A 19,757-nucleotide genomic window follows, 5' to 3' on the forward strand; every position below is an offset into this window, starting at 1 on the left:
GTGTTGACTTCTCATTCTATGAACAAAACTTCTAATTTAGAAGAAATTATTTTTCTTCTAATTTAATTATTCAAATTTTGAATCCCAAGTTTTTGTGTGCATGTTCAAAGGTAGGAGCGATAGCTCCTAATATGTTGGCTCTGTTAGCAAAAGAACTTAGGAAAGAATTATTGATGATAGTTTAAAATCAGCATCATCAGATGATTACAAAGAAAATCAGTTACTAGCAACAGTGATTTGATATTACTTTCATCAAATTAATGGAATAATAATACAATAATAATGCATTTTTTGTATTACTGATGAAAGGGAAACATGTAGCCTTGTTATTAATGGCATTGTGAATTCAGTTAATAAATTCAACTTTGAGGATAAAATTACTTGTTATGTGGTGTTAATGTGTTAATGAGAATACACATTTTGGTGGAACAAAATGTTGTAGGAAGATAAATGCTTTACTAAATTAAGAAACACATGCATCAGAAATATAATCAGAATTGGTTGTGTCACACATGTAATTAATAATTGTGTAGACAAGATGTGGTATTTTGCAAATCAAAATAGAAAGAGTGGTGTCCCATAGTTACACATATGAACACTCAGACACACGTATACCCTGTGTGTGTTTGTGTGTGTGTCTGTGACAACACTGTAGAAGCTACATTATTGGCAGTTTTCTAGTCTTGGGTTGGGTGGTGGTTTCACAAATGTGAAAGAGGAAAAAAAAAGAAAGGGAATGGAAGAGAAGGAAGAGGGACAAACATGGGTTACACGATGCATCTGTGCACCTGTGGTCCATATTTTTAAATGTTTTAATGCATCCTTTTTTTCTTTTTTAACTTTTTAGCAGTCTGATATTCTCTCTAGATGAGAATAGGTTAAACGTTGGAGTGCAAATATCCAGTGTGGAGTGAAGTGAACAGAGAAGGCGAGAAGGAATTTGGTAAAATCAGTTTGGGGTTATGGATTTTGAGGTCCCGCAGGGATATTCAGGCGGTGGTGTCCAACAGACTGTTGACAAAGAAGGTCTGAGACTCAGGGGAGGGAATAACCTGGATATGTAGATTTGGGAATCATCTGTGTTAAGAGGGAAATGAACAGAGATCAGCCAGGGAGAGAGAACACATGGACCGAGAAGAGCAGAGGCTCAGGACATAGCTGCTACTCAAGGTGACAGCGCAGCTTCCTGGCGGGCACCACCACCAGCGCTCTGGAGTCAGGCGGAGCTGGTCTTGAAAGTGGGCTGTGGGGCTACGTGTGGAGCGCTCTTGGAGAAATCGAGTACCCTCCCTGTGATCGGCTGTCACAAATGGGGATAAAGGGCATCTCAGAGGGATGCTGAGCGAGGACCTGAGAGGCACCAGGTAAAGCACCTGCAGTCAGGAAGCCTCTCCCCTCCTGCTCTGTCAGTAACTCCTACTTCTCCAACCGCCCTGCTCCCACACAGTCCTCAGCTGTCCGGTCCCTCTGGGACTGGGGGGAGACCGAGCTCCGGTGACGTGGCGCTCACGTGACTGGCCGGGCACCCTGCAATCTGGTCCCGGCGCCGTCGCTCGCGTTGCCCGCGCGGAACCAGCTCCCGGAGCTGTCTGGGTGGCGGGCGAGGGGCGAGGGGCGAGCAGGCTTAGGCGAGCCAGAGGAGGCGCAGGCCCGGCCCGGGCGCTGCAGGTCAGTGTGAAGGTGGGCGCTGCTGGCGGCCCGGGTGGGGGAGGAAGCGGATGGGACTAGGATCCGGGAGCAGCGGGGAGAGGGGAAGGGGTCCCGAGATGGGTGAGGATGGGCACGGGGCGTGGCGTGGACAGGGAGGGAGGGAGGACCCTGCAACGGGCCCTGCCGCCTCTTCGACGCCCCTCCTCTGCGCCCTCCATCCATTTTGGAGCCTGAAATTGGGGGTGGGGGAGTGCGCCCCCGCAGTGCGACAGTGAAAGGTAGACAAATTCTGGAAATAACCCCCCTCTCACACTCTGAGCCTATGAGGAAATATTGATCTCCGCGTAAAGGGGTGGGGGCGGGGCGGGTTGCCTGCCCGGGAGGGGTCCCAACGACCCAAACAGTTTGTAAAGCATCCTGGTCTGGTCCTGAGGCCTGACAAAAAGATTTGGCGACTGAGGTGCGGGGTCAGGGGAGGATGGGGGGAACCGTTGGATGAGGAGGGCCCTGATTCAGGAAAGGGACCTCAATCTGCTGACCGTGCAGCCCCTCTCTGTCTCCTGTCTGTCTACAGGTCTGCATGTCTGTTCCCAGCACTCTGCAAGGCTAGAAAAGGAGGAGGAATCTTTCCAGAATCCCTGCAGGTCAGCGGAAGGAGGGAGAGGCACTGGACAGGCACAGAGCTGGGGCTGGGTGTGGAGGGCACAGCTTGGGCAGAATTTGAGGGCCCCATTGCCCATCCCCCCCATATATAATATACACACTTTCTGCCACGCTGAAGGATGGTACAAGGTGGCAGGGCCTGCCAGGGAAATGGTTGGCTCTCAGTGCAGGAGGAATGGTGGGGTAAAGGGTGGCCAGAAGGCACACTAGGCTGGGCCAGGTCAGGGGAACGCTGACAAGGGTGAGATGCCAGTACTATCCGGACCTGCATTCCACCCCCAAGGCCTCAGTCTCCCTTGTTTACTCTTGTCTCTCTCCCCCAACCCCACCGCTTCCCATCCCCCAGGACAGGAAAACAAGGGGACATCTCAACATGGAAAAACTCTGCAATGAAAATGAAGGAAAGCTGGAAAGCGAAGGAAAGCCAGAAAATGAAGTAGAGCCTGAAAATCAAGGAAAGTCAGATGAGGAAGAAAAGCCAGAAGTGGAGGGGAAGTCAGAACACGAGGGAGAGCTCCAGAATGAGGGACGGCCAGAAGACCAGGGACAACCAGAAGATGAGAGGAAGAGAGAAAAGCAGGACAAGTCCGAAGCTGAGGGAAAACCACACGGTGAGGGCAAGCTGGAATCCCAGGCAAAGCCAGAGAGTCAGCCGCGGGCTGCCGAAAAGCGCACTGCTGAAGACTATGTGCCCCGGAAAGCAAAAAGAAAAACGGACAGGGGGATGGACGATTCCCCCAAGGACTATCAGAACAACTTACAGGAAAGGCATCTGGGCAGTGAGGAGATGATGACAGAATGTGCAGATATGTCAAGGGCTCAGGAAGAGCTAAGGAAAAGACAGAAAATGGGTGGTTTTCATTGGATGCAAAGAGATGTACAGGATCCATTCACCCCAAGGGGCCAACGGGGTGTCAGGGGAATGAGGGGCGGAGGTAGGGGCCAGAGGCGCTTACATGATATCCCATATCTTTAATGCCTTTGGCCTTCAATTCTGACTCCTCTGGTGAGAATATCGCTGACCCTGCTTTCCCTGGCAGGCATTTGCCAGGCTATGTGCTTTAACCTTAAGCTGATTCTTTGCTTTAGGTGTCACTCTCATTACCAGCAGCCTTTTGATCCAACTACAGTGCTCTCTGTGTTTCAGTAGGGGATTTTCACCCACGTGCATGGAGGAGATGTTCATGGTACACTGTAAAACAACAATAAAGAAAAAACAGTTTTCAGAATCGAATATATAGTATCAAACCATTTTTGAAAAAGTATAAATGTTTGTGTAATGCATCTGTGCACAAAAAAATCTAAAAATTAAGTGATGCTTTTTTCTTGCTTTGGTAGCCAAAAGTAAGTCTCACCTGCACTCAAAAATAAGTCCAGTCACCTGATGGTACCTCCACGCCATTCCTCTGCAGATGTGCCCATCCCCATGTCTTCTCCTAGTTGGAACCATGTCAATGGGCACTGCTGTCCTTTCTCTGAGTCCTTTACCGTCCTATGGCTCCAACCATGTGTGATTCTTTATCTTTCTTTTCTTTGCTCACTCATCTCTGCTTTTTCCTAAATGATATGCATTATGTTAGTCATTAAAAAACAACTAAGGGACTTCCCTGGTGGCACAGTAGTTAAGAATCCACCTGCCAATGCAGGGGACACAGGTTCGATCCCTGGTCTGGGAAGATCCCACATGCCGTGGAGCAACAAAGCCCATGCGCCACAACTACTGAGCCTGTGCTCTAGAACCTGTGAGCCACAACTACTGAAGCCTGCATGCCTAGAGCCCATGCTCCACAACAAGAGAAGCCACTGCAATGAGAAGCCCGCATGCTGCAAAGAAGAGTAACCCCTGTTCGCTGCAACTAGAGAAAGCCTGCGTGCAGCAACGAAGACCCAACGGAGCCAAAAATAAAGAAAGCAATTTACTGAAAAAAAAAAAAAAAAAACTAAGACCAGAAAACAATACATGATAAGTGATTGGACTGTTCAGTGAGTTTTTGAGAGCAATGAAGACACAATATTCCTGTTGTTAGAATGTACAATAATAGGTAAAACTGATATTAACTCTGGCACCCAGAGCTAGAGGAATCAACTTGGCAGTTATAACAGACACACTGTTGTAAGGGTCAGTGTTGTCATCTGTAAAATGGGTATAATATTTGCCTCATGGGACTACCAAGTGGATCAAATGAGGTACTGAGTATATGAGATGTGTTGTGACCTAGCCCCCACCAGATACCTGGGGAAAGAATGGCTCCCATACCACTCTCATGCACTAGCAGGGACGTGGATGGAATCAGACTCTTAGAGGAGAACTGAGTGAGGTCTCACTTGTGCCCAGGAACAAGTTCAGGCAGCTGAGAGATAGGTGCCACTCTCTCCGGGATACTGCCATGTCTGCTGGGCACTGTGCCTCTTCTCCTGGGTCCTGTACTCATTACTGATACTGTGTAATGAGCTGGAGGGTGTAAGGTGCCAAAGCCATATCAATTTCTCTGGAGTCACTGCCCACCTACCCTTGACCTCTATAGAAGTGTGGATAAAGCCCTCTCTTCACTTTAGAGTTACGGTTACCCTGTTACCTGTGAGTATCCCCCTAGTGCTACTTGAGACTAGTACCTTTCAGACTCTTTTTAAGCAAAATGATCATTTTTGTATATTTTGTTGGTTTGCGTGTTTTTGCATACATAAGCATCCTTCTTACCAAATTCAGATGTTACAGGTTAGACCAGGGTGGAAATATCTGCATGGTAGAAACTGTGCTATTCTCACAGGTTAATATCTCACCTGCAGTCTCTCCTTCCTAGGTTGAATTCTCTCCCAGGAAACTCTTGTCAGGCCCTGCGTTAGCAGTTCAGCAGACCCATCAACATATTTGATTTTTAGATCCTTATCAGTGAATATGTGGTGCATACACCAGCTGCATCAGCATAACCTGCGAGCTAATTAGAAATGCAGAGTCCCAGGCCCTACTCAGACCTACTGAGTTGGAATCTTCATTTTAACAAGATCCCCAGCTGATTCCTATGCACATTGAAGTTTGAGAATCACTGGCTTAGAGGGAGACTCTTTTTAGGCTTCCCACTCCCACCTTCACATGAAGGATGTGCCTGAAAGGATAAGTATATGCCCCATATAAGATACACATCATAGATTATTAAACAGACCCATGTTTGTCAATCTGCAGTTACCCCTCCCCCCGTGCATTAGTAGGTCTTGAAATTAATTCACTGGGTCAGGACTTGTAATTTTTTAATGAACTAGAATAAAGTTGATTAGAGTCAAATATAAAATATCAAATTGAAGATAGGGTGAATATTGTTTTGTGAAATTTGTATTTCACTTATGTATGTATGTATGTGCACCATGAGTTGTGATGAAAAGTATATTTCTGACTGGGCTGTGGTTTTCAAAAAATTGAGAAGCTTGGCACTGGACTCTTTGCATTGCAAAGAATATCCAGTCCATTTCGTACTTGTATCCCTAGTGCCCAGCACAGTACCTGACAAATAGTAGGTACTTATTAAAAGTGTAAATAATAATGACTAATTTAGGAACTCAATTTTTTCTCCAAGTTTAGCCTCTGTCTACACAAATAACCTTGGAAAAATAACTTCAGTTGTCGAACAGGTGTTACTTACAATTCCAAAATGATCCGCAAGCCATGGGCTTCACGGCCTGGATAGGAACTACTGCAAGTCACAGCTAGAGCTGTCATTAGTTAAAGAAATATACACTCAGCAGCACCAAGGAGAGCTCCTGGGCTGGAGAAAGTGGAATTTCTTAAGCCCAGAAGACAGGTTCTGCAAAGTGAAACTAAACAGCTGTGGAATCTGTGCTGTAAAAGGGCCCAGTGAAGGGCTCTGTGTTGCCACAGGAGCATAGCCTCAGAAAAGAACAGAAGCATGCCTGCCAGGGTGGGAGGCCAGGGGTGAGGGGCTTCCCTGGAGGAATAGCAGTTGAGCTACCAGCAGATGGTCTTTCTCCACTTAGCCTGGGGGAATTAAGGACTCGGGTTTTAGAGACAACATATATCATGTTGGTTTTGTGCTTGAACTCCCTATGATTCCCAGTTCTGAGTGGTGCCCAGAGCAAGAAAAAGATCTACAGTAGGTCCAGGCTGTAGGGCAAGTTTCTCTGACACTTCAGCTTCATGACTCTGCAGACCCGATTGTATTGTATTCCTGCTAGACAGAGTCTATGAAGCCTTAGAAAGCCCCAGTAGTAAAATGACAGTACACACCCTAGTGTTTTAGAGAAAACAACATGCCCTCTTCTGTTGGCAACTAGTCTCCATTTGAAAACTGCTTGTAGCTTGCTACCAGTCCTTGGTAAAGACTTAACATCTGATCATGAGGTTTTAATTTTCTGTGCAAATGAGACATCCACTATGAACTTGTTTCTATATACTCTTTTGAATAATAAAGTTTGGTGTGAGCACCAGCTTTCTACCATTAATTGCAAATGGATTTAAAAGACTGGGCCTGGGTAAGTAAAGAAGGCACAAGTAAATTACAGACCTACTCCTGTTACTTCATTCTCTCTCTCTCAAAACATATATTGTCTCATGGGGAGTTCCTCAAGACCAGTTAGAAAAAGAAGGATACAACAGTGGTCCAGTTCATGGATGTATCTTCTTGGTGTGTTGACAGTAGGTGGAAATGGATGTCTGCTGCACTATAGCCCCACTCAGGAATGACTCAGAAAAGAGTGGGAAAGAGAAATGATACCAGTGGGTAGAATTTTTGTGTGAAGACATCGTGGCGGTAGGTATGGATCTACTCTGGTTCATGTGCAATGATTAAAAGATTGGTCAGGGACTTGGAGAGAATTAAATTAAATTAAATTAAATTGCTCAGGGTGTCACAAAGTTAACATCAAGATGTCAGCCAAACCAAGTTCTCTTCTAGTAACTCTGGGGAAAAAATCTGCTTCCAAGTTCATTTATGTTGTTTTCAGAATTCAGTTCCTTGCAGCTGTAGGATTGTGGTCGTACAGTTTTTTGCTGGTGGTCAGGCTGTTTTCAGTTTGTAGAGGCTACTTGCATTCTTTACCATGAGACTCACTCTATTCTCAAGCCAGCAATAGCACATTGACTCTTTCTCATGCTTCTTATCTCTGACTTTTCTGTCTCTAACTCTAGACCCCTTATTTAAACGGATGATATGATTAGGTAAGGCTCACCTAGATAATCTTCCTATGTTAAGGCCAACTGATTTGAGACCCTAATTACATCTACAAGATGACTTCACAGAAATATATGGATTAGTGTTTGACTGAATAACTTGAAGAAGGTATATATACACCATCGGCTGGTAATTTGGTAGGCCATCTTAAAATTATGCTTACCACAGTCTGCCTTCTGATCCCCAAAGATTCATGTCCTTCCCAAATGCAAAATACATTCACCTTCTCCCAAGGTTCCCAAGAATCTCATCCCATTACAGTGTTAGCTCAGAAGTCAAAATCTCATCATCTAAATTATCTAAACCAGATGTGGATGAGAATCTTGGGCATAATTCATTAAGTGCAGTTCCTAAAGATATTCATCTCCTCTGTGGACCTATGAAACTAAAGACACAAATTTTCTGCCCACAAAACTCCCAACATATATAATGATGGGAGAGGCACAGGATAACAGTTATAAATGAAAATGGGGAAAACGGAAGATAAAAAGGAGTCACTATCCCAAAAGTGCTGGACTTCCATTGTTAGATTTCAAGACCTGAGAATAGTCCTCTGTGGCTCTTAGCTTCACCCTCTGTGCTTATGGCTCCAGACTCTTGACTCTTAGCTCTTTATTCTGAGCTCTTGGTTCTGTCCTCTGATTCATCCTTCCTTTTTAATTAAAAGTAGCATGTGTTCCCAGTTAAGTAGCTTTATCAGGCTGCTTCCCACCAGAAAAATTTGGGGGTTCAGATATTCTGCTTTCATTTTGTGCTCTTCTGTCTCTTTCATTCCAAGCTGACAATATTTCCATTGATATAATTTTCTTAAGAACCTTGCTATTCTCGAATAAATTGCACTGGGTTTTACTCCACTGGACAAAATCTACACACACAATTATCTCTGAGAAGATTTTTCTCTATCTTTGGCTCCAGCTGAGGTGGCTGAGTGTGCATGCATTAGGCTCCTAAAGGATGTGCATATTCCTTGCCACATGGTGACTCCATCACCAAGCCAGTAGTGGTACATTAAATCATTCCCATACTTCAAATTATTGACTTCTTTGACCTCTAGACCCCTTAAGCTTCTTAGAGGCTGTCAGGTTTTGCTGAAAAATAAGCTTTGTGTGACTGAGTACTCTGACTTTTTTAACTTTTGGAGGTTTCAGCAAAAGGTTATACTAGTTACACACTCAACTTTTTCTTTGTGTCATTCTTTCAGAAGGTATCTCTTAATTTTAGTGTATTTTGCCATTTGAATAGAATGGGAATTTCCCAAATCATCAAGTCCTATTTTCTTTTTGTTTAACAGATATTCCCTCAATTTATCTCTCTCCTGCCACTTTTTGATATAAATAGTAAGAAGAAACCAGGCCATACCTCAGCAATTTGCTTGGAAATCCCTTCAGCTAAATGTTCAAGTTTATCCCTTACAAGTGCTGCTTTCCAGTGAACTGTTGGAGATAATTTCACTAATCATTCTGCTACTGCATATGAGGATCTCATGCCTCCAGTTTCCAATAACATGCTCCTCACATCCTTCTGGACCTGTGCTAGCAGGGTCTATGAGGTGTATATTTTTACTTACAGGTGGTTCAAAGCAATAATGTTCCTCAAAGTTCTTCCAGCCTCCACCCACTGCCCAGTTTCCAAGCCACTTCCACATTTTTAGGTATTTGGTACTTTCAGTGCCAATATCTGTGTTAGTTTTCTATTACTATGTAACAAATTACTTTAAATTTAGTGGCTTAAAATAAGACATTTATTACCTGACAGTGTCTCACACAGCTGGGATGTGGGGGAGAGAGAGCCCTGTGTTTTGGCTACGGCAGTCTGGAATGGAGTATCCAGCTCACTGAACTTGGAAAGTGGGGAGGAAGCAGTCTTGGTTCAAATATTAGAGGCTTTTAGCTTTCTTACTGAATTTGTGTAGATTTTCTTGAGCAGATATTTCTTCGTGTGCTGTTTGTCCTTAGGACCATTTCCAAAGGCCTTTAATGGCTGATTTCGTTTTATTTAAAATATGATTTTTACTACTTTCACTGGGGATCAGGTCAGTGGGGCTCCTCGTGTTCCCATGCCAGAAGTCAATCTTCCATTATTTCTTCATAGTATTTCATCCCCTCTTCTTCTGAGACTTTGATTATACATTTGACCCTTGAACAATGCAGGGTTTATTAGTGCTGACCCCCTACACAGTTGAAAATCCATGTACATCTTTTGACTCCCTCAAAACTTAACTACTGATAGTCTACTGTTGAATGGAAGCCTTACTGATAACATAAAGAGTTGATTAACACATATTTTGTGTGTTATATGTGTTATATACGGTTACAACAAAGTAAGCTAGAGAAAAGAAAATGTTATTAAGAAAATCATAAGGAAGAGAAAATATATGTACAGTACTGTATTGTATTTATCAATACTGTAAGTTTACATTGTTTGTTTACATAGCCTGTCAATGCTTACATCAATAATGTCTTATGTGATGCAAAACACTGTAGCTGTTATATGTATTACTAACACTAGACTTCAAAAATGAAAAGATCATGTGAAAAAGAACTTCATATTTATTTACAGGTATAAGGATTCATGCATTGATAACAAAGAAGCAGTAATATAATTGCTTTATAGTAGCATAGTGTAATCAATACCATTGTTTCATGGTAGCCTAGCCTAGGCATTAATGAATGAACCATTATAAAATTCTTATGGCATATAGTATTACAGTCATATTCATAATACAGCACTGAAACATTATTACATTAAAGAAAAACACCTGTCTGTGATGATGATAGGCTGATACACAGTTTCTCCAATTGTGAGACAGAAAGAAGTATATTGTATGGTAATGTAATTCTTTGAAAGCAGAGTTGTAAAAAAACTAACACATTATTAATTTTATATCAGTCACCTTATGCCTATGTAAGAATAGGCTATCTACTTCAATATAAATATTGCACACAATGTTCTACACACATATTTTTGTATATTTCTTGAAAAAAATCTGCATATAAGTGGACCAAGCAGTTCAAACCCATGTTTTTCAAGGGTCAGTTGTATATACATTAGATTTTTTTCCCCACCATATCCCATTAGACTGTCACAATCTTTTCTGCATTGTCTGTCCTTTTGCCTCTCTCTCTCCCTCAGTCTAGAGATTAGCACCAGTTCAGAGCCTTTAGCTAGTAACTCCCAGGATGTCTTGGTATTTCTATGTCCCTAGGGCACAGTCACCCTGAAAAGTGTCTGCAGGTTCCACTGGAAAAGATTTCATGTAAGATTCATAGTATACACCAGTGGCTGCCGGGTCCTACCTTAGAGGTAATCTGCCTTCCCCTCAGTTGGATGAGAAGTTGAAAAACCCCACTACAGCAACTCGAATTAGGAAACAGCAGACCTAGAATTTTTTTCTGCCTCAATATGTCAGGAAGCATCCTATAGGCTGCCCAATTATTTCATTTTTAAGAATGCTCTGATTAGCCATCACCACAGATCCCTGTGGGTCAAACATCCTCTAATTACCATTTTATCACTGTGGCTCATTGTAGTAGTTGCACTCACCTTGTCACATATGATTAAGCACTGTCACCTGACCTCTAGCACTCTGGGATCCCTTCATTCACACTAAGATCAAGTAGCCCAATTCCACCACAGCATTCTCCACCATAATCTCCAGCCTACAGAGCACAGGCCCACAGAAATCTTCAAGGATGTCCGTGACCCTCTCACCAATGATTTTTAATGCCTTGGAGCATGTCTGCACAAATATCCTATCCCATATATCAGGGCTCCACTCTTTCCCTACTAGTGTTTTTACCTTATTGTAAAATCCATAGCAGGTAGGGCATTTAATTGGCAGTGGAACTCAGTGACAGTATGAGGACCTGAGCTTGGTCCTCAGCTTTTTTTCCATCCCCAAGATGAGGAACTTCTTCAAACATGCCATGCAGGCTTTCTGGCGCTCTACATGTGTTTTCTGTTGTATTATATGGCTTTCAATTTCCTTTTTCCTATGCATATTCTTTAGGACCATCAGATGAACATGGAAAACTCCACAACCTTTTGGATAATGATTTTTGACACAGTGCTTAAATGACACAGCAGCTTGATTCCCCAAACTTTGGATTCCACCTGTACTTCATTCTATGCCACCTGTGGTGCTGAGTAAGTGTGATACTACTACATGCCATGTACCAATGAACCTCTCCTAACACCTGCCCCGTACTCTCCCAACCCCCAGTGCAAAGAGGTTATTTTTCCCTCCTCAAATTAGTAACCCAATTTCTGGGGTAACTTCTAGTATCTATTACTGTATCTGAGAAGTTCATGACAGGAAAGAGGGAGCCCATCTGCATTAGAAAATTTGAGACTTTTTTAAAAAGTGCAGTATACAAAGATGTGGGAAGGGTACTGGAGAACCACAGGGGTAGTGCAATACTCCATGGCTAGTAAAGGTAGGATTATCTAGGCCTGAGGGACAAAGGGAAAGAGGGGTTACTGAAAGCTTGAGATACAGAGCCTATTTGGAGAGGGCAACCCCCCAGGAAACTTTAGAGAAGAGACTGTCAGCATCTGGTGACACTACAGGGAACAAGCTGGGAAATAAAGTTCCTGACCACATTGTCCACCACTTACTCCCAAAGGACAAGGGAGCCCTTTGATGTAATCAATACAGGTCGGATTCCCTGGGATGTAGAGCAGGGTGGAGGAGGGTGGAGACTGAACCCCAATGGGAAGATGGAGAGATTTCTAGCAAATAAGCGAGGGCCATGTTAGCAGTACTCACTGGGAGTTGTGCCTGCAGTGAGAAAGGGTACCCCTATTCAGCTGTTATTACACTGTGAGGAGGAGGGTAAAAGGCATATTGTTTTTAGAGGGTTAATTCCAGCAAGACTGGGATTTGCCCAAGCTGGTCTACTAAAATAAGAAATGCACCTGTAAGTTACTGACTCATGGTAAAGGCATGAAGCATACTAAGAGTGTTGTTTTAGAACCATTGGCCCTAGGAGTTTGGATGGTTTGTACCAGCTTGTCAGCTTTGCTTATTGGTAACAAAAAGGTTGATCATTTGCACCTCGTCTTGGTGAACATCCCCCCCCCCCCACACACACACCAAGCGCTCTGCTGTTGAAGAGCTACAACATAGCAAGAATATGCCTACGTAACCATCACTGCAAGAGAATCCCGGGCTGACTCCATTTTGTGCTCTCTGGTTCTAAGGTACTCTGTGAACACATCAGTGGTTCCTATTCCAAAAGAAGTGCATATTTCCAGGGCTCTTATAGAGAGGGAAGGCAATTGGAGCTTGCATCTGGCCACTTTAGACCCCTGGGTATGAGACAGCTCTTGGCTGTGAGGCATATCCTCAATGCTATTGCTACATTGCATCCTTTTTTTCCCCCTGTGCTAAACTACAGATTTGCAAGCTTTGACATTTGAGGTCCCATGAGTCTTCTTTAGCAATGGAACTGTTTAGCTGTCATAGTTATGGCATCTAAAGAAGGAAATACACCATCCTATGAGATGAGTTCCATTTGCCTTTGTTTATAGTCATGATTTGCTCTAAAAACAGTTTCAGGTTCTCTTCAGTAGATATATTAATCCTTGCCTTTATGGATTCTTACTCCCAAACTTTTGTACCTTACAAAGGCCTTCAGCTCTCCCCCACACCCACCAAATAAACATTGCAACTCTTCTGCTCACCTTATGGTTTACACTTAATACAACTGCAATCATAATGAATATACAAGTCAGTGGACATTAGCCTTTAGTGTGAATCAGAATCACCTAGGAAGCTTGTTAAAAATGGAGATTCCAGGGCTTCCCTGGTGGCGCAGTGGTTGAAAGTCCGCCTGCCGATGCAGGGGACATGGGTTCGTGCCTCGGTCTGGGAGGATCCCACATGCCACGGAGCAGCTGGGCCCGTGAGCCATGGCCGCTGAGCCTGCACATCCAGAGCCTGCGCGTCCGGAGCCTGTGCTCCGCAACTGGAGAGACCACAACAGTTGAGAGGCCCATGTACCGAAAAAAAAAAAGGAGATTCCAGCGCTCGACTCAGTGGATCCGAAGTGGGGGTAAGGAGTTCACATTTTCAACAAAGTCCTCTGGTGATTTTATCGTGGCAACTTTGCACACTTTAAAAACATGCATGCATTAATGAAATGAGATAGAGTTAAATTTGTGGTACAAACCCTTCTACATGGCGTTTCATTTGGAACTGCAAGTAAACCCTGCTAGAGAAATAGAGTCCACAGTTATTTATCTAGACCTGGAATGGTCTGAGGCAAGAATGCCTAACTCAGCTATCATCATTTAAAATTTTATTAAGAACCTATTACTTGACAGGCACTGTGCTAGGCATTAGAGGTACCAGGATAAAAAGGACAAATTGTGTGAGAAGCAGAGTCCAAAGCAGTGTTTCTCAATTTTTAAAAAGTTTAGCCCACAATCAGAAATTTATTTTTCATCACAACTCAAGGTATACAAACATACATACATATATAAGTGAAATACAAATTTCACAAAACAATACTCACCCTACCTACCTGGGATACAATCTGATATTTACTGTTTAGCTCTAACCAATGCTATTCTACCCTACTTCATTAAACAATTTCAGGTGTTGACTCATTGAATTTGTTTCAGGTTCTACTACTGTTGGGGATGTGGAACTGCAGTTCAACAAACACAGGCCTACTTAATAATCTGCAGGATGTATCTTATGTTGCACATGTATTTATCCTTTTAGGCACATATTTCACATGATGGTGGGAGTGGGAGGCTAAGGAGAGTCTCCTTATAAACCAGTGCTTTGCAAACTTTAAAGTGCACAGGAATCACCTGAAGATCTTGTTTAAATGAAGATTCTGAATCAGTAGGTCTAGGATGGGGACCTGAGATCCTGCATTTCTATCTCTTAGATGATGCTGATGCAGCTGGTCCATGGACCACTATTTGAGTAGCAATGCTCTAAAAATCACAAGTATGGGTAGGTGTGCTAACCTTGTAATGCAGGACCCGGTAGGAGTCTCCTAGGAGATAATTTCCTCTAAAGAAAAAGGAATGGAGCAGAGAAGGTACTGACAGGTGAGAAAAGCACAGTGTGCACCACTCAAATTTTATCCCAGCTTCCCATATCTGAATCTGATGAAAAGATGGCTGTATGTAAAATCTGAAATCCTTTAGTGACCAAAGGAGCACTGAGGTATTACCACTTGGATAAGTATAACTCTAAAGTGAAGAAAAGGGCTTTATCCTCACTTCGATCAGTGTCATGGTGTGGGGCAGGTTTAGGGCTCACTGGGGACTCCAGAGAAATCAACTGAGCTTTGTCATCTTGAGGACATCAGTCCATCAGCAGCAGTGAGGACCTTAGGAAGATGGAGGACTCATGAGAAATGGCACAGTGCCCAGCAAACATGGCAATACCCAGGGGAGGGTTGTACCCACCTTTTGGCTTCCTGGAACTTATTTCTGGGCATAGGTGAGATGTATATCAACCCTCTTCCAAGTGTCTGATGAGGTCCTGGTCCTGCCAGTATAGGGGAAAAGGTAGAAGCCAGCCTAACACAGCTTACATACTCAGTACCTCATCTAATCCATTCCACAATCCTGTGAGGCAATTATTATTCCCATTTCACAGATGACAAGACTGCTCTTTATAGCAATTGATCTGTTATAGCTGCCAAGTTGATTCCGCCAGATACAAGTCCAGAAGTAATGTGAGTTTTACATAACATTTTAAGTTCTGACAACAAGAATTTACAGTGTCTCCACTGCCTTCATAAACTCAGTAAACAGTTCTTTGTATTGCTTTTTATGTATTGCTTTCCTTTTTTATATTTTAGCATTTCTTTATAAGAAAAGTAATCTGTGTTCCTTAGGAAAATTTAAACAGATGAGTAGAAAGAAAACAAAGAAAATAAATCACCCACAATCTCACAACTCATAAAACCACTGTTAACCTTTTTTTTTTTTTTGCGGTACGCGGGCCTCTCACTGTTGTGGCCTCTCCCGTTGCGGAGCACAGGCTCCGGACGCGCAGGCTCAGCGGCCATGGCTCACGGGCCCAGCCGCTCCGTGGCATGTGGGATCTTCCTGGACCGGGATACAAACCCGTGTCCCCTGCATCGGCAGGCGGACTCTCAACCACTGTGCCACCACGGAAGCCCACCACTGTTAACCTTTTAGTGAACAAAGTTTTCTATTTTTCCTGTGCATAGATGTACCATATAAATTTCTGTTCTTTTACAAAAGTGGACCGATTCTGTAGATGATATTATAAGCTGCTTTATTTTTTTCAAGAATCATAACGCCTTTGTAATGCACATGGGTAAAAATCCCCTACTGACAGAGTGCTCTAGCTGGATCAAAAAGTTGTTGATAACAAGAATGACGCCTAAAGCAAAGTATTTGCAAAACTTTAAAGCGCAGGGCCTGGTAAACACCTGCCAGGGGCATTACACAAAAGGAATGTCTTCAAAGCCCCTTTGTGGGGCCCTGCAGCCACCCCTGAGTTCCCTTGGGCCCCTCGGGTGGAAGGGGTCCTGTAAACTTTTTTGCATCCACATAAATCCCCCCAATTTCTGTCTGGTTTTCTTCACCTCATCCTCCACCCTGGCCATCTCGTCAAATTCTCTTATCATCTCTTCATTGCTCAAATGCATATCGTGTATGGCCTCCTTGTATTCCTTGAGACACTGAGCCAGCCCCTTGTTGGTTTTTCTTTTGGCCTTCCTGGGTACATCATCCCCAGCTGGGCGCTTTCCTGCAGCCCTTGGTTCGCTGGCTGGCTTTTCTTCTTTTGGCTTTCCCTCGCTCATTGGCTTTCCCTCACTCTCTGGTTTTCCTTCTTTTGGTTTTCCCTCACTCACTGGCTTTCCTTCTTTTGGCTTTGCCTCACTGTCTGGCTTTTCTTTATCCTTTAGGACTTCCTCATCTTCTGTCTTTCCCTTGAGATCTATCCTTCCCTTGTTTTCTAACTTTTCCTTGTCTTCCACAGTACAAGCTACTCCCAGCTTTCCCGCATCCGGTGGCTGTCCTTTGTTTTCCATCTTGCCTTGGTTCTCAGGCTTTCCTTCATTTTCACTGCAGAGTTTTTCCATGTTGAGTGTCCCTTCCTTTTCCTGTCCTGGGGATGGGGCAGGGGGAAGAGAAGACAAAGAGGAAACAAGGGAGACTGAGGGCTTGGGGATGGAATGCAGGTCCGGATAGTAGCAGTCGCTTCTCACCCCTTGTCAGGGGTCCCCTGACCTGGCCCGGCCTTCCTAGTGTGCCTTCTGCCCACCCTTTACCCCACCATTCCTCGTGCACACGTGAGCCAACCATTTCCCAGACAGACCCTGCCATTTTCCCCTACGCTTGCTCAGCACGGCAGAGTGTGTGTAAATGTGTTGGGAAGTGGGCAGTGGGGCCCCCAATTCTACCCGGGCTGTGCCCTGCACACTTCCCACCCCTCTGGGTGCCTGTCCAGTGCCCTCTCCTTCACTGACCTGCCGGGATCTGAACAAGTTTCTCCTCTTTTTGTAGCCTAGCAGAATGCTGGGAACAACAGCCTCACAGACCTGCAGACAGACAGGAGAAGGGGATGGGAGCTCCGAGGACGCAGTCGGGGCCCTCCTCATCCACCGTTGCCTCCCCCACCTCCCCTGACCCCGCACCTCAGTCGCCAAATCTTTTTGTCAGGCCTCAGGACCAGACTAGGATGCTTTACAAACTGTTTGGGTCGCTGGGACCCCTCCCCGGCAGGCACCCCGCCCCGCCCCCACCCCTTTACGCGGAGATCAATATTTCCTCATAGGCTCAGAGTGTGAGAGGGGGGTTATTTCCAGAATTTGTCTATGTTTCAAGGTCGCACTGCTTCTCCCCGTCCCCGCGACCTCATTTCAGGCTCGAAAATGGATGGAGGCCACAGAGGAGGGGCGTCGAAGAGGCGGCAGGGCCAGTTGCAGGGTCCTCCCTCCCCACCTGCCCGCGCCACGCCCCGTGCCCCTCCTCACCCATCTCGGAACCCCTTCCCCTCTCCCCACTGCTCTCGGATCCTAGTCCCATCCGCTTCCACCCCCACCCGGGCCGCCAGCAGCGCCCACCTTCACACTGACCTGCAGCGCCCGGGCCGGGCCTGCGCCTCCTCTGGCTCGCCTAAGCCCGCTGGCCCCTCGCCCGCCACCCGGGCAGCTCCGGGAGCTGGTTCCGCGCGGGCGACTGGACCAGACCTCGGGGCGGGGAAAGGGGGGGCGCGGGAGCTGCTGCCCAAGTCAGCGCCCTGCCGGTCACGTGAGCGCCGCGTCACCCGAGCCGGGTTTCCCCCCGCCCCGCCCCCTCACCTACATCCCACAGGGACCGGACAGCTGTGGACGGCCTGGGCGGGGTGTGTGGAAAAGAGGGAGTTACCAACAGAGCAGATCGGGGGAGGCTTCCTGACTGCAGGTGCTTTACCTGGCGCCTCTCAGGCCCTCGCTCAGCATCCCTCTGAGATGCCCTTTATCCCCAGTTGTGACAGCTGATCACAGGGAGGGTACTCGACTTCTCCAAGAGCGCTCCACACGTAGCCCCACAGCCCGCTTTCAAGACCAGCTCCGCCTGACTCCAGAGCGCTGGTGGTGGTGCTCGCCAGGAAGCTGCGCTGTCACCTTGAGTAGCAGCTATGTCCTGAGCCTCTGCTCTTCTCGGTCCATGTGTTCTCTCTCCCTGGCTGATCTCTGTTCATTTCCCTCTTAACACAGATGATTCCCAAATCTACATATCCAGGTTATTCCCTCCCCTGAGTCTCAGACCTTCTTTGTCAACAGTCTGTTGGACACCACTGCCTGAATATCCCTGCGGGACCTCAAAATCCACAACCCCAAACTGATTTTACCAACTTCCTTCTCGTCTTCTCTGTTCACTTCACTCCACACTGGATATTTGCACTCCAACGTTTAACCTATTCTCATCTAGAGAGAATGTCAGACAGTTAAAATGTTAAAAAAGAAAAAAAGATGCATTAAAACATTTAAAATTATGGACCACAGATGAACAGATTCATCAACATCCTTGGTTCACAGCTTACTCTTATCATTGACCCCTGCTGACCCTCTTTCCTTTCCTTCCATCCCTTCTCTTCCCTTTCCTCTTTCACACTTGTGAAACCACAACCCAGCTCAAAAACTAGAAAATTGACATTATAGTTGCTACAGTGTAGTGCCATATATTTGGTTTTGATGATATGACTATACTGTGTCTTTGTTTGGATCTCTTTAAGTTTATCCTGATTGGAATTAATGAACTTCTTGGATGCACAGATTATTGTCTCTCTTCTAATTTGAGTAATTTTCATCCATTATTTGTTCAAAAATTCTTTCCGCCCCTTTCTATCTCTCTTCTCCTTCTTGGATTCCCATCATGAATATATTAGTATGCTTGATGGTGTCTCATGGGTCTCTTAGGTTTTGTTCATTTTTGTTCATTCTTTTCACTTTCTGCTGCTCAGACTGAAGGATCTCAATTGACCTGTCCTCAAGTTAGCTTATTCATTCTTTTCCCTGCTCAAACATGCTGTTGAACCCCTCTACTGAGCTTTTCATTTTAGTTATTGTACTTATAAGTTCCAGAAGTTCTGTTTAGTTTCTTTTCATACTCTTTATATTCTATCTCTCTACTGATATTCTATATCTTCTGAGGCATTCTTCTCCTCATTTCCTTTAGTCCATTGTCCAGGGTTTCCTCTAGCTCTTTGAGCATATTTAAGACAATTCATCTAAAATCTTTGCCTAGTTAGTCCAATACATGAACTTTCTCAGTCAGTTTCTAATAATTTTTTTTTATTTCCTGTGAATGGACCATACTTTCTCATTTCTTTATATACCTCAAAATTTGTGTTGGAATCTGGGTGTTTTGAATATTAGCAAGTGTCAACTCTAGAAGTCAGATTCCCCCACTTCACAGGATTTGTTGCTCTCTGTTGTGGGTTATTGTTTCCTTGTTTAGAGACTTTTAAAAAATACTTTTTTAAATTCTGCATTTTTGGTCATATTTGGCCACTGAAGTTTGTGTTTCATTAGCTTAGTGGTCAACTGGTGTTTGGACAGAGTTACTTTAAATGCCTACAGCCAACAAAAGAAAAAAAAACCTACTTTCCCAGTCTTTACAGATGAGCTCTGCGCTGGAGCACTTTTTAAATGCTTTACTTTCTACTTGTGCAGAGCCTGAAGGCCAACTAAGGTGAATGCTTAGGGTCTTCTGTGGCCTTTTCTGATCATGTGTTCAATCTCGGGCATGTACATAAACTTCTTGATTCCCCAG

The 19,757-nt window shown here is 44.6% G+C and overlaps 2 protein-coding genes across 2 annotated transcripts; one reads left to right on the forward strand and one right to left on the reverse strand.

The window, feature by feature from the left end:
- The first annotated feature begins 2,686 nt into the window (after window positions 1-2,686).
- On the forward strand, window positions 2,687-3,239 carry TCEAL6 (transcription elongation factor A like 6). The gene is given in 2 exon segments (XM_065901221.1): window positions 2,687-3,208; window positions 3,210-3,239. Coding segments are annotated over 2 exon segments (552 nt in total).
- Window positions 3,240-15,748: 12,509 nt separating this feature from the next.
- On the reverse strand, window positions 15,749-17,688 carry TCEAL2 (transcription elongation factor A like 2). Its single transcript, XM_065901121.1, has 3 exons — window positions 17,564-17,688; window positions 16,967-17,038; window positions 15,749-16,605 (listed from the first exon to the last, which is right to left on the reverse strand). Exon 3 carries the CDS (start codon window positions 16,577-16,579, stop codon window positions 15,935-15,937), a length of 645 nt encoding a protein of 214 aa, XP_065757193.1. The 5' UTR covers window positions 16,580-16,605; window positions 16,967-17,038; window positions 17,564-17,688; the 3' UTR covers window positions 15,749-15,934.
- Between the last annotated feature and the right edge of the window lie 2,069 nt (window positions 17,689-19,757).

This window comes from Phocoena phocoena, chromosome X, assembly GCF_963924675.1.
Source record: "Phocoena phocoena chromosome X, mPhoPho1.1, whole genome shotgun sequence".
NCBI classification, from domain to species: Eukaryota; Metazoa; Chordata; class Mammalia; order Artiodactyla; family Phocoenidae; genus Phocoena; species Phocoena phocoena.

What these genes read in the sequence shown, in the direction of transcription:
- TCEAL2 (XM_065901121.1), bottom strand. Translation starts at nt 16,579, where the DNA reads ATGGAAAAACTCTGCAGTGAAAATGAAGGAAAGCCTGAGAACCAAGGC.